General features: G+C 46.8%; 2 protein-coding genes across 3 annotated transcripts; one reads left to right on the top strand and one right to left on the bottom strand.

Annotated features, from left to right (window-relative positions):
• Positions 1-1,239: 1,239 nt before the first annotated feature.
• decr1 (2,4-dienoyl CoA reductase 1, mitochondrial) lies at positions 1,240-5,493 on the bottom strand. 2 transcript variants are annotated; one of them, XM_037274998.1, is made up of 10 exons: positions 5,238-5,492; positions 4,438-4,640; positions 2,857-2,914; positions 2,684-2,770; positions 2,255-2,402; positions 2,081-2,180; positions 1,811-1,883; positions 1,583-1,729; positions 1,455-1,517; positions 1,240-1,384 (listed from the first exon to the last, which is right to left on the bottom strand). In XM_037274998.1, exons 1-10 carry the CDS (start codon positions 5,283-5,285, stop codon positions 1,325-1,327), a joined length of 987 nt encoding a protein of 328 aa, XP_037130893.1. In that variant the 5' UTR covers positions 5,286-5,492; the 3' UTR covers positions 1,240-1,324. The 2 variants fall into 2 exon arrangements, with proteins under 2 accessions (XP_037130893.1, XP_037130894.1); XM_037274999.1 differs by lacking the exon at positions 2,684-2,770 and having other exon boundaries at positions 5,238-5,493.
• Positions 5,494-5,509: 16 nt separating this feature from the next.
• On the top strand, positions 5,510-13,996 carry pmvk (phosphomevalonate kinase). Its single transcript, XM_037275026.1, has 6 exons — positions 5,510-5,528; positions 11,781-11,960; positions 12,057-12,120; positions 12,754-12,906; positions 12,978-13,107; positions 13,183-13,996. Exons 2-6 carry the CDS (start codon positions 11,866-11,868, stop codon positions 13,323-13,325), a joined length of 585 nt encoding a protein of 194 aa, XP_037130921.1. The 5' UTR covers positions 5,510-5,528; positions 11,781-11,865; the 3' UTR covers positions 13,326-13,996.
• The last annotated feature ends 78 nt before the right edge of the window (positions 13,997-14,074 follow it).

Below are 14,074 nucleotides of genomic sequence, written 5' to 3'. Positions count from 1 at the left end.
ATGTGGACAACACCACTCTCATCAGACTGACCCGGGACGGTGACGAGACTGCGTACAGACAGGAGGTGGAGCAGCTGGTCCACTGGTGCAGCCAAAACCACCTGGAGCTGAACCCGCTCAAGACCGTGGAGATGACAGTGGACTTCAGGCGAGACCCTTCACCACTTTCACTCCTCACTATCCACTAGTAATACTATTCTCTCCACAGACGCCTTCAAGTTCCTGGGATCCACAATCTCTCGGGACCTGAAATGGACCAGGCACATAGGCTCTGTCCGGAAGAAGGCCCAACAGAGGCTGTAGTTTCTGAGACAGCTCAGGAAGTTCAACCTGCCACAGGAGCTGCTGAAGACCTTCTATACTGCCATCATCCAGTCTATCCTCTGCACCTCCATCACTGTCTGGTTTGGATCATCCACCAAACAAGACAAGTACAGACTGCAACGGACAATCAGGACTACAGAAAAGATCATCGGGACCAACCTCCCATCTATCCAGGACTTGTACCTCTCCAAGACCAGGAAATGTGCAAGTAACATCACTACAGACCCTTCTCACCCAGGTTGCAGTCTATTCGAACTACTCCCCTCCGGACGGCGTTACAGAGCACTGTATGCCAAAATCAGCACAGACACAGCTTCTTCCCCCAGGCTGTCGCTCTGATGAACTCTCACCACTCATAAAGTCTCAGAGTCATTACTGTGCAAGAACATCCTGCTCTTGATGCTTTGCCTTTGGATTGTCCATATTATGTGTACTATGTGTCCTCACTGCATCCATTGCAGCCTGGTCATCCTGGAAGAGGGATCCTCCCATCTGTGGTCTCTTCTCAAGGTTTCTCATTTCCCCTAGTAGGAGTTTTGAGTTTTTCCTTGCCCTCTTGGGAGTTTAAGATCAGGGGATGTTTGAGAATAATTGTCAATTTTTGCACGTTGTCCTGAATGTTGTTAGCTACCTAAATGTTGTACAGAGACAGAGATGTACCGGAGTCAAATTCCTTCTTCGGCATGCTCAAACTTGGCAAATAAAGATTGATTTGATATATTTATATTGGACTTCGACACGAAATTGTTTTTCGGCAAATGGACAGCAAGTTCAACAAACAGCGCCAGTTTACAGCGAGTGTGCAAGAACAGCCCTTGTTCCAAAATGACTTCCGTGTGAGCACGTCACTACACACTGGAAATACCAACGTACAAAAAACATGTTTAGCGTACAAAAAAACGTACTTGTACACACTTTGGAGTATGCTTGCATTTGTTTATTATGTTGACAAAAACGGAGAAGCTCAGTTTGACCATGACATCACAGAGCGGGAAGCTCTTTAGGCTCCTTTGGTGCTCCTGATCATCGTTTCCATCACCTTCCATTGATCGGCCGTGACCTGAGCAGGGCAGAAGAAGCAAAGCTAAAGCGAAGAAGAGCGAGAAGAGAAAAGGCGGAAAAGCTCCAACCGTGCGCAGCTCGTTGAATTCTCCCGCCATCATCACATACTCGCCACCATCAAAGCGAATCACCTGAAGGCAAACAATTGGGTTAAACTCTTGGCCGTCTTATGGGAAAAAGCGATGGTGCAACTCACCGCTCCCGACATCCAGCTGGCGTAGTCGCTGCACACGTACGATGCCAAGTTGGCCATTTCAGCAGCTCGGCCCAGTCGACCCGTCGGAATACGACTCAGCATTCCGGCTTCAAATTGCCCCGTAGGGTCCAAGCGGCTGAAGGCGCCCTTGAAGTATTATGAGCCTTATTACAAACATCACCACAGCAGCTCGACATGTGGAAAAAACCCAAGGAATGCATACACTACCTTGGTTCGGATGGGTCCAGGTTGGATGATGTTGAAGCGGAGCCCATAGCGTCCCCACTCTCCTGCCAAAGACCTGATGAGACACCCGTCACTGTGGTGACCACCTTGACAAGGGGCCCAGCACTATCCCAGATTGACAAGGTGCCGGTCGGCGTGGCGACCCCATTGTCAAGACGCCGGTGATCCTAGTGGCCAGCTCGCTGAGGCGGCGATCATAGAAGGGACCCCATGGATGAGGACATCAGTGCTTGTTGCGCGTGCGTGACTCACTTATAGAGCGCCTCGACCCCGGCCTTAGCGGCAGCGCTGGGAACCACAAAGCCGGAACCCGACTCAGCGTAGATGGTGGTGACGGCCAGGAAGGCAGCACCTGACGGACACAGGACTGCAAGTGAGCCAGTGACGCCTGACCTTAGCTGCGCCAACACTTTGGCACCCTATGACCTTTCTGGCTGCGGACCAGTCTCTTCCCCAGCTCCAGCGTGACGAACGCGGTGCCGTTCAGGACGATGTCACTGATGCTCTTCCAAGCGTTGGCCGACAGATTTTCCGACGGACACACAAAGTTTCCCGCCGCGTTGTTGATGATCACCTGCGCGCACAACTGTGATGTCATCCGACAAGCTGACTTCCCCTTTGCCATGACACGCCTGTCACTCTGCATCCACAGATGATGGTGACAACAAAGGCCATCGCACGATACAAGGCGCCAGGCGAGAAGCGTGGCTGACGAGTTGTCTGATTGGTTCATTTCATCGCCAGGAAAACTTTGATATCGCTTCATCCACAAATGGCGGATGCATCTCAGCTTAACTTCATCGCATAGGAAACATGTCGGATCTGCGCGCTAGGTGTGTGCGGTTGCACTCTTACATCAGGCAAGCCTGTCAGACTTTCCACATGTTCCATACAACACTTAACAGCCTGAGGATCTCTGACATCAAGCTGGACCACATGGACCTGAAAGATCAAGGCAAGACCACACCGGTGAATCAGGCAGGCTGAGACCAAGACCAGCATGTTGTGCCTTTTCTTTGATCTTCCACCTTGTTTCCAGTCCGACTGCTGATCTCATCCGCCGTCTGCTGCAGAACCTCCAACTTCCTGTACCATAAACACTTCACATTAGCCTCAGCTCGCACATATGGCCAGACAGCCGCCTGCTGCAGAACCTCCAACTTCCTGTACCATAAACACTTCACATTAGCCTCAGCTCGCACATATGGCCAGACACCAAAACTTGAAGATAGACGCTGTCTCCAAACTCAAGCGTGAACTCCCACCCCATATCTGACCATGACACCCTAGATCAGGCGTCACCAACACGGTGCCCGCGGGCACCAGGTCGCCCGTGAGGACCGCATGAGTCGCCCGCAGGACTGTTCTAAAATTAGCTCAAATTGCGGCACTTGTCAGTGAGCTGCGTCTATTTATTTTACTGTCAAACCTCAGTTTTCGAACATCCCGGTTCTCGAAATAATCGGAATACGAACAAAAAAAAAAATCGAGATTTCTTTGCTTCGGTTGTCGAACAAAATTCGGAGGTCGAACCTCGCGAGATGAGCCGGGAGGACCCGAGAAAACCCGACCGCGCGGCCCGGATGTCGACTGACTCCGTTGTTATTGTATTTTCGTTACTTTGAGGATTGTATTAACCCCTAATCATGCCTCCAAAGAAAGCAAGTGGGAGCAGTAAAGCCATCCTAAAACACAAAGACGCTCTTAAAGCAATGCGACAGTGAGCGCCGGGGCGCTGCGGTTGCGCGATCGGACTAAATTAAGCTCTCTTAAGGTCCGCTTAAATTTTGGAAAGTACATCAGGACTTTAAAAATATTTTCTAAATTTTAGCGACGGCTCTGTCACAATAATGCGACCAGCGCGGTGCAGTTGCGCGGTCGGCGACGCGCTACTGTTGCGCGTTCGGCGGTGCGCTGCAGTTGCGCGATCGGACAAAATGAAGCTCCCTGCGCACTGAGGTCCACTTAAATTTTGGAAAGTACATCAGGACTTTAAAAATATTTTCTAAATTTCAGCAACGGCTCTGTCACAATAATGCGACCAGCGCGGTGCAGTTGTGCGGTCGGCGACGCGCTACGGTTGCGCGTTCGGCGGTGCGCTGCAGTTGCGTGATCGGACAAAAATGCGCAAATGAACAAATGCTTAAAAAAGGCGTTTTTTGTTTTGCTTGGAACGGATTAATTTTTATTCCATTATTTGTAATGGGAAAACATGATTCGGAATTCGAACGATTCACTGCTCGAACAGCCTTCTGGAACGGATTGTGGTCGAAAACCGAAGCTCCACTGTATTTGTAATGGGAAAAATAGATTCGGAATTCGACCGATTCGCTTCTCGAACCGCCTTCTGGAACGAATTGTGGTCAAAAACCAAGGTTTGACTGTATTTTTGCTATTCTTGTTAAAATCACACTTACATGTGAACTGGAAATGACAATAATAATACATAGTGAAAGCCAAATTGAGCAAATTGGCTATTTCAGAAGTGTGTGTCAAACTGGTAGCCCTTTGCCTTAATCAGTACCCAGGAAGTAGCTCTCGGTTTAAGAAAGGTTGGTGACCCCTGCCCTAGATCGAATTCCTACTTAGGAACTACGCGGGGGTTTGACCTGCTAGCGATGATGCACTGCGCCCCCAGGTGAGAAAGCGTGGTGGTCATGGCGCGCCCCAGTCCGGTCCCGCCCCCCGTGATGAAGGCCACTCGGTCCTGAAAGGTTCCAGGCGGCAGCATGGCCGCCTCCAGCGGCGGGAAGAAGTGCGACTGAGGAAGCGGCGGCTGCTGAGCGACGGCCGGCGAGCTGTGGAAACACGACTGGCAAGGCACCACGCGGCCACGTCATGTGATTTTTTGTATTTACTTTTATTAAAGTGCATTCCACTGGCATTTTCAAGGTTGAATTTATGCAACCCAAATGTTTGGAATAAATGTGTCAGATTTTCTCATACATTGCTGACTATTGCTCTTTGCCTGAATTGTATCACTTGGTCAAGTCTCCTTGAACATTTCATACTAAAAACGTAAATAAAACCACGTATCCGATATCGCAACAGAAGTTTAAAAAAACAAAAACAAAGTTGTCTCGAGACAATCTAAACGCTAGCATGGTCAACTCGGGACTTCGGGCTTTCTGCATTAGACTGTTAAATTTTTAGTTTGTCCCACATTTGAACTAAGAAGACGGTGTAAAATAAATAGCCGAAATTCAAATGTACCTAGCAAAGTAGTAGAACGAAATTTTTAGAACGCAAAGGCTGCAGTTTTTTCATATCGATTGGTCATCTCAAAAATTGTCTTGACTAATGTTTTAAACGAGCCCAACCGTCTAGACTAAACACGACATTGATATTCACAAAGGACGGAAAATATCAAACAATGTTTGCGTGCAGTTCCACTGAAAGTCAGGCTCACCGCCATGAAAGTTTGAAAAGTTTTCCGTCCAAGAACCAACGCCGCCATGTTGCCAAAATCTTCCGAATCTGAACTTTGTCCAGGACGTAAACGCGCACCTTTTCAAAAGAAAGTGTTGAGAAAAAATAAAGAAAGTAATACTAAAAAGTAAAGGAAGAAATAAAGTCAAGAGCAAAGAAAGCCGACATGCCATCGTATTGTCGCAGCCTCGTTGCGTGAAGGACTGAAACGCGATGTGAACGCCGCGCTACGACTCTTGTTTTGGCGTGCCTCCAGTCAGGTCCGTCACTTCCGGTGTTGTGCTTGATTTGGTTCCCCCGTGAGATTTTGTTCCCCCTGCCGCGGGAGCGCGCACGCCTTATTTGGAAAGCGAAAAACCGATGTCGTACGGCGTCAGCACTACGTTGTTTTCAATAAAAACATGAAGAACACGTTTGCGTCAGTCAATTTTAATTTTTATAAAGGATTATTCTCATTTGATGTCTTTAAATTCATCCGCGTTGTGCCATTGAAGCGGGGTGCATTCAAAGACCAGTCGTACAGTCGGAACACTCATTCACTTCACCAAAAAGCAACAATATAATTAAGTGAGCTCTTTGCATAAACCTCGATGCAAAGAAACTCCTCTTTTTGGGTACAGGCTACAAGGAGTATTGTTGGATTTGGTCCACAATTTAGGGAGCGCTATCTGCGCCTCACGGCAAAAGCCATTGCCAATCACCTGTTATCCAATTCACTCACTGCGTGCTCGTTTAATTTCTTCAGATTTAGGAAAATGCAAAGACACTGAAGCAGAAATTAGACTTACACAGGTTGGTTGAGTTCAATCATAATTCTTGTTAAGAAAGCTCTGTTTTCAGGAAAGTACAATACAGCGCTGGGCCTTTCAAGAGCAGAAAGTCTCCATTCAGAAAAGGCAACGTTCAAGGTTCTCTGGTTAGCTTATATTCAGTTGCACAGGCCGGTGTGGGGCGAATTTGATGGGTGATGAGTCGTTGGGGTGGGGCGAGTTCGCAGTAGAGTTTGATTCAATGGGAGTGGGTGCTGGTTCTGGACGATTCGGTGTGTGTGTGGGGGCTGTTGTCTTCCATCCCGTCTTTCGGCCTTGGTGATCATCTTTGGCCGAGTCCTTGGCTGTCTCCCTCTGGCACCAGCTGGTTTTTATCTCCAAGTGACCTTCCTGTAAACATTCTCCTCCATCCTTGCACATATGCTGTCGTACCTCATTCTTTCACTTTTGTCATTTTGTACGAATTTATGTGAGCTTTTGGCTGTCACATCATTAATCTATTACTGTTCCCTGACTATGCAAAGTTAGTTCTTTTGATACTCCATGTCTTTGCTCACATCATTATATTCTTAGTTTAATCATGCTTCCCACCATATCTTTTATTTGTTAGGCAAAACATTTCCCTCTGTGCAGAGCGTTCAGTAGTAATCGAAAAGCTGGCGTCCCGCATCTAGGCGACATATGACGTTTAGTCAAAACACAAGATATAATCAAGTACTGAACGGTCAAGACGACTCTGGCCGTGTCCATGATTTAGAGAAAAGACATCAGGCATGCATTACACAGTTCCTTAAGGGTCATTAAGCTATTTAGGCAACATATCAAAAGACATTTATTTTGCAGTGCACAGAAATACATATTGAATCGTGAAGTTGTAGCAACCTCTGTTATTATCTTATATCAGCGTATCTGTTATTGTGGCTAGGCGGGTTTTGTGTCTTTTGACCCTATTCCTTCAGTATATATTACAAAGGAGACTTTATACTTAATTGTGATCATCATCCATCCATCCATCCATCCATCCATCCATCCATCCATCCATCCATCCATCCATCCATCCATCCATCCATCCATCCATCCATCCAGAGGGTGTTTTCATCATTGCTGGGGACTTTAACCAGGCTAACATGAAGACTATTCTCCCTCATTTTTACCAACACGTGGATTTTCCAACTCGGGGAGAGAACACTCTGGACTTGGTTTACACCAATATAAAGGATGCATTCAGAGCAGCCCCCCGCCCCCACCTCGGCTCTTCAGACCACCTATCTGTTATGCTAATCCCTGCATACAGGCCCCTGCTGATCAGAGCAAAACCCACAGTGAAGCAGGTGAGGGTGTGGTCTGAGGGGGCCATGGAGGCACTCCAGGACTGCTTTGAGTGCTCTGACTGGGACATGTTCAAATCAGCAGCAACATATGACAATCAGATCGACATTGATGAGTACGCCATGACTGTGTCAGCCTACATCAACAAATGCTCCGAGGACGTCAGCACCACTAAGAACATCATCACCCGAGCCAACCAACGACCCTGGATGACTGAGGAGGTACGTCATACGCTACGAGCACAGAACTCAGCCTTCAAGTCTGGCGACAAGGAGGCACTGAGGACAGCGAGAGCCAACTTGAACCGTGCCATCAGGCTAGCGAAGCGAAGCCACAGTCGAAAAATTCAGGATTTTTTCCACGACGCCAATAACACCAGGAGTATGTGGCAAGGCATACGGGCGATCACGGACTACAACTTACCCTCCCCCCCGGTGGGTGAGGTTGATGCTGACTTCCTAAATGGTCTAAATAACTTCTTTGGGCGTTTTGAGGCACTAAACAGCACTCCTGCAGTTAAAACTGTTCCCCACCAGGAAGAGGAGGCCCTCTGCCTTGACTCAGCCGACGTGTGGAAGACTCTGAGAAGAGTCAACCCACGTAAGGCCCCAGGCCCCGACAACATACCTGGGCGGGTGTTCAAGGAATGTGCAGGCCAGCTGGCTGGTGTCATCACAGACATTTTTAACATCTCGCTGGACCAAGCCAAAGTGCCAGTATGCTTCAAGGCTGCCTCCATCATTCCGGTGCCGAAGAAACCTCAAATCACCTCATTGAATGACTACAGACCTGTGGCACTGACTCCCATCATGATGAAGTGCTTCGAAAGGCTGCTCAAAGAACACATAGTCTCCAGACTCCCCCCAACATTCGATCCGTTCCAGTTTGCCTACCGGCAGAACCGCTCTACTGAGGATGCCATCTCCTCCGTTCTTCACCTGAGCCTGGCTCACCTGGAGGAGAGGAACACCCACGTGCGGTTGCTGTTCCTGGACTTCAGCTCAGCGTTTAACACCATCATTCCACAACATCTGGTGGAAAAACTGGAGCACCTGGGCTTCAGCACCCCCCTTCGAAACTGGCTGGTAGACTTCCTCACCCCCCTGTAACTTGGGCTAGGAATGAGGGAACCTGTTCAAATTTTTCACACAACCTGAACAGACCCCCAGGAAGACAGAAAAAAAACATCTGGAGTCCAGCACTCACCGTTCTCAAAATAAGGGGGGGGGAACATATCCTCACGGGGCAGCTGTTTTTTATTTTTTTTAAATAATAATAAAATAAAATGAAAAAATACAAATTTTAATAAAAAAAAGCAAGTCTTCAAGCAAGCTTCAAATATTTAGCATTTAATTTCTGTACATGTTATTTGAACAGGTTCCCTCATTCCTAGGCCAAATTACAGGGGGGGAACAAATCCTCACAGCTGCCCTGTGAGAATATGTTCCCCCCCCATTTAAAACGGTGTATATGTAAATAAATGATTTTTGCACTGATAACTATACAATATTGGATGTTAAATAAATAAATAAATAAACAAATAGATAATAATGTTTTCTTTCCTTTGTTGGTCAAACAATATTGTCTTGAATTCAAACTTGTCACCAAAGCACCCATTTTACCCCACCTTGTAAGTGCGCACTTCGCGTCATTTCGCCATTGTTTTCTGACAACAATACGCTGCCGCACAATGGACCCAACTATTTACCAACAAATTATTGCCTACAAAACAAAACAAGAATACCAAAATGGTATTACGAAGAAGGAGAAGTACGTATTGAGAAGAAAAGCTTCTTTTTACGACGTTGAGGGTAAGATACACATTGTACATAAATCAAGTAAATTAGATCCAGAGACGCACCAAAAATTCACATTGCAGAACCTGCTAATTTCTACACTAACGTCAGAAACTTAAGTTTTAGAGTAATTACTCTATAAGACAAATAATTGACTTGCAAAATGTTGGAAGCAATATATATAACACACCTCACTATGAAGGAAATTGTTGAATTTGTTGAGTGCAACTCAAGCTGTTTTTTATTTCAAGTAACTATTTGTGGATCTATCAAGTAAATATTTGATAAATTATCAAACTAAAGTAACATATTTGGTTGTAGACCCATTGAGTGTACATTTGATATATTATGAAACTAATGGGTTTTTTTTGTCCAAGTAGCAAATTTCCAATTAGGTGTATTGAGTGAGCACTTAATGAATTACCACAAGTATGGTGCTAATTCAATGTTTTATATTTACTTCTACTCAGGAGGGGAGCTGTATTATTGCCGCCATAAAGGCACAGACCGGGCAGTCCAAGTGAAGGTTGTCTGTGGTGCTGAAGAGGCAAAAGAAATTTTTAAGAGTTTTCATGCCAGCCCGGCAGGGGCACACACCGGGCAAAATAAAACAAGACAGCATCTCTCTGAGATATTACTGGCCAGCGATGTCTGTTGTAATTAATGAAGTCCAGCACTCACCGTTCTCAAAATAAGGGGGGGGGGGGGGGGGACATATCCTCACCGGGCAGCTGTGAGGATGTGTTCCCTCCCTGTAATTTGGCCTAGGAATGAGGGAACCTGTTCAAAATTTTCACACAACCTGAACAGACCCCCAAGAAGACAGAAAAAAAACATCTGGAGTCCAGCACTCACCGTTCTCAAAATAAGGGGGGGGAACATATCCTCATGGGGCAGCTGTGAGGATTTGTTCCCCCCCTGTAACTTGGCCTAGGAATGAGGGAACCTGTTCAAATTTTCCACACAACCTGAAAGGACCCCCAGGAAGACAGAAAAAAAACAGCTGGAGTCCAGCACTCACCGTTCTCAAAATAAGGGGGGGGAACATATCCTCACGGGGCAGCTGTGAGGATTTGTTCCCCCCCTGTAACTTGGCCTAGGAATGAGGGAACCTGTTCAAATTTTCCACACAACCTGAAAGGACCCCCAGGAAGACAGAAAAAAAACAGCTGGAGTTCAGCACTCACCGTTCTCAAAATAAGGGGGGGGAACATATCCTCACGGGGCAGCTGTGAGGATTTGTTCCCCCCCTGTAACTTGGCCTAGGAATGAGGGAACCTGTTCAAATTTTCCACACAACCTGAAAGGACCCCCAGGAAGACAGAAAAAAACAGCTGGAGTCCAGCACTCACCGTTCTCAAAATAAGGTGGGGGAACATATCCTCACAGGGCACCCGTGAGGATTTGTTCCCCCCCTGTAATTTGGCCTAGGAATGAGGGAACCTGTTCAAATTTGGCACACAACCTGAACAGACCCCCAGGAAGACAGAAAAAAAAACAGCTGGAGTCCAGCACTCACCGTTCTCAAAATAAGGGGGGGGGGAACATATTCTCACAGGGCACCCGTGAGGATTTGTTCCCCCCCTGTAATTTGGCCTAGGAATGAGGGAACCTGTTCAAAATTTCCACACAACCTGAACAGACCCCCAGGAAGACAGAAAAAAAACAGCTGCAGTCCAGCACTCACCGTTCTCAAAATAAGGGGGGGGGGGAACATATCCTCACGGGGCAGCTGTGAGGATTTGTTTCCCCCCTGTAATTTGGCCTAGGAATGAGGGAACCTGTTCAAATTTTCCACACAACCTGAACAGACCCCCAGGAAGATAGAAAAAAAGCCAGTCGATGTCCAGGACTCACCGTTCTCAAAATGGGAGGGGGGCACAAATTCTCACGGCTTGACATTTTTTTATAGAGTTCCTGTTACAATTTTTATCCCCCCTCCCCACCACCTGTCACTTTGCTTGGGACAAAAGGAGCCTTCAGAACTGAAATCTCTTCTCAATTATTCATTCAAATCAATTCACTCAAATCATTCTCGTTATGAAAGATTTGATCACAAAATGTGTGTGGCTTTTTCTTAAATGAACACGTTTGACATTGCTATAGTGTCAGCTTTTAATTATATTGCGCTGTCATTTTAAAGCAAATTAATAAATGCAACAATATTAATTTGCTTTGAAAATACCTGAGTAATAAAATGGATGGATGGATGGATGAATGATGATCACAATTAAGTATAAAGTCTCCTTTGTAATATATACTCCTTGTAGCCTGTACCCAAAAAGAGGAGTTTCTTTGCATCGAGGTTTATGCAAAGAGCTCACGTAATTATATTGTTGCGTTTTGGTGAAGTGATTGAGTGTTCCGTCTGTACGACTGGTCTTTGAATGCACCCCGCTTCAATGGCAGAACGCGGATGAATTTAAAGACATCAAATGAGAATAATCCTGTATAAAACTTAAAATTGACTGACGCAAACGTGAGTTCTTCATGTTTTTATTGAAAACGACATAGTGCTGACGCCGTACGACGCCGTACGACATCGGTTTTTCGTTTTCCAAATAAGGCGTGCGCGCTCCCGCGGCAGGGGGAACAAGATCTCACGGGGGAACCAAATCAAGCACAACACCGGCATCTCTCGGAGCGTGAGACGTGAACGATAATTTGATCGACTAATGAACCTTCATCTTGTGTGATAGGCACCTCTTCTGCTATGGAAGGTTCACACTCAGAACCTAAACTCATTTTGATTTTCAGCGGTAAACGGAAGTCGGGGAAAGATTACGTCACGGATGTCATCCTCGATCGGTAAAGCCCACCTCGCTTAAAAAAAGAAAGTCCACCTCGCTTCCTCCGTTGATCACGTTTTGATACGCTCATTGATCGTGTGTTGTTGTGCTGCAGTTTAGGAGAGGACGTCTGTGGCGTCGTTCGTCTTTCTGCGCCCCTCAAACAAGCATATGCTCAGGTCAGTGACGTCATTCTTACGCCGCGGTCACCGTCACACGCACCCACTAATTTCTTGGGGGAAGAAGCAAATGCCAGCGAACATTCAACGAAACTAGCAAGCGTGTTAGAACGACACTTAAATCGCAAACAGGATTTCTCTTATAAAAACGACGCAATGGAATAATAAACCCCAAATTTAACAATAATCCAAGTCCACTTTTCAAAAAAACTATACGGATCTTTGACGTAAATATTCGGGGCGGTAATGTAACGTATTGATGGAGCGCTGAGAGAAAAAACAGAGCTGCAAAGAAAGTGCTGTACTTGGAGTAAAAACGGACTTAAAATCAAAGAAAGTCAAAACGACATATTAATCAACTAAAGAGACACAAGAAATAGGCTACAATCAAACAACCAATGGCGTGTCAAAAGCTGAAGATTTCATTTGACACGTCATAACAGTCATCCACACATGCGTACACGTCGCACGTCTTGAGCGTTCCCCTTCCACCAGTGACTGAGTCGGCTTCAAGTTGGCTCAACTTGCGTACTGTGACCCAACATCTTGGTCTCCCAACGGAAAGGCCTGTTCGGCACACGCTCGTGTGAATGTGTGCTCGTCATTGTCACAGTGTCGAACACGCATGTGCAGGAACACGGACTGGACGCCAAGCAACTATCGGGTTCCGGCCCTTACAAGGAGCTCTACCGGGTAGACATGATCAGCTGGGGCGAAGCTCGGAGACGGCGAGATCCCGGATTTTTCTGCCGGCTGGCGACAAGAGGAGCGCACCAGCCCGTTTGGGTACGTTCCTCCGCGACCTCCGATGTAGCCGTGGCAACCGGCGAGCGCTGCCCTACTCTGTGCTTGCTCAGGTGGTGAGTGACGCACGGCGGATGTCGGACCTTTGCTGGTTTTGGGCCAAATTCCCTCAACAGACTCGCTGTGTGCGTGTGGAAAGTCGAGAAGAAACGCGCAGGCGTAGGGGGTGGATCTTCACCCCAGGTACGACGGACCGGGCTCCGTTTAGGTGCCTGCCCTCTTTTCCATCTTAATTTGGTGTGTGCGTGCGCTCGATAGGCGTGGATGACGCAGAGTCTGAGTGCGGGTTGGACAGTGGGGTGGACTTCCATTGGACCATCACAAATGAGGCCGACGCCCCCTCATTAGATGACCAGTTGCGGCCAATCCTCGCACTGGCGGCGGAGGCGACCCGTCACTGATCGACCAAAACCAGCCAAGCCGCATTCAACAAAGCCTTATGACTCGGCTGATCATAACTGAATTACCCCCCAGGGATCAATACAGTATCTATCTATCTCTCTCTCTCTCTCGACGACACACTTGACACTTTCCAAATTAGACCGCCTGGAAGGAATGTTTTCCACAGAACGAAACCAATGTTTACATCTGAGATGTAATTGCTAGAACTCGCTATTTTGGCCAAGGCCATCAAAGGCCTATTGTTTGAAAACAATACCAGTTTTGAAACAAAATTAATTGGTTTCAAAATCATTGATGTGCGTCTTCGCGACTAATCCCCGTTCACAATTTTGTTGGTTATGCCGTAGCAAACATTTGAGTCATCTGTTTGTTCAACATATTAGACTCTAACCCGTGTTCCACGATCAATACCTAAAGCCCCACAGTCCCCCTCCCACTCACGATCAATACCTAAAGTCCCACCCTCCTCCTGCTCGCGATCAATACTTAAAGCCCCAGATGTGTATTTGCAAGGTCACAAGCTTGCTTGTGTTTGATTCCTGTTGGCAAATCCCCCGTGCTGGTGGTAACCGACACGGACGTCTACTGTTTGTATTTGTACGTACAAACTGGCCAAATCATGTCTGTTCCACTTGCTGCTGAAACTTAACCTCCCAATAAAGATGGCGAATAAATGACATGGTGCTTTTATTTCAGAGAAAAAGGCTGTCATGACATCATCACAGCATAAGACCATGTGACAACTGAT

Source organism: Syngnathus acus, chromosome 16, assembly GCF_901709675.1.
Source record: "Syngnathus acus chromosome 16, fSynAcu1.2, whole genome shotgun sequence".
NCBI classification, from domain to species: Eukaryota; Metazoa; Chordata; class Actinopteri; order Syngnathiformes; family Syngnathidae; genus Syngnathus; species Syngnathus acus.
Note: the sequence above shows the minus strand (reverse complement) of the source record. Positions and strands in the feature narration are given on the sequence as shown.

Coding starts and splice junctions, on each gene's coding strand:
- decr1 (XM_037274998.1), bottom strand. CDS start 5,285: ATGGCGGCGTTGGTTCTTGGACGGAAAACTTTTCAAACTTTCATGGCG. Junction 2,915..4,437: donor CAGTGCATCATCGCTAGCAG/GTCAAACCCCCG, acceptor TTTATGGTACAG/GAAGTTGGAGGTTCTGCAGC. Junction 1,385..1,454: donor AATTCAACGAGCTGCGCACG/GTTGGAGCTTTT, acceptor TGCCCTGCTCAG/GTCACGGCCGATCAATGGAA.
- pmvk (XM_037275026.1), top strand. CDS start 11,866: ATGGAAGGTTCACACTCAGAACCTAAACTCATTTTGATTTTCAGCGGT. Junction 11,961..12,056: donor ACGGATGTCATCCTCGATCG/GTAAAGCCCACC, acceptor GTTGTGCTGCAG/TTTAGGAGAGGACGTCTGTG. Junction 12,121..12,753: donor TCAAACAAGCATATGCTCAG/GTCAGTGACGTC, acceptor ACGCATGTGCAG/GAACACGGACTGGACGCCAA.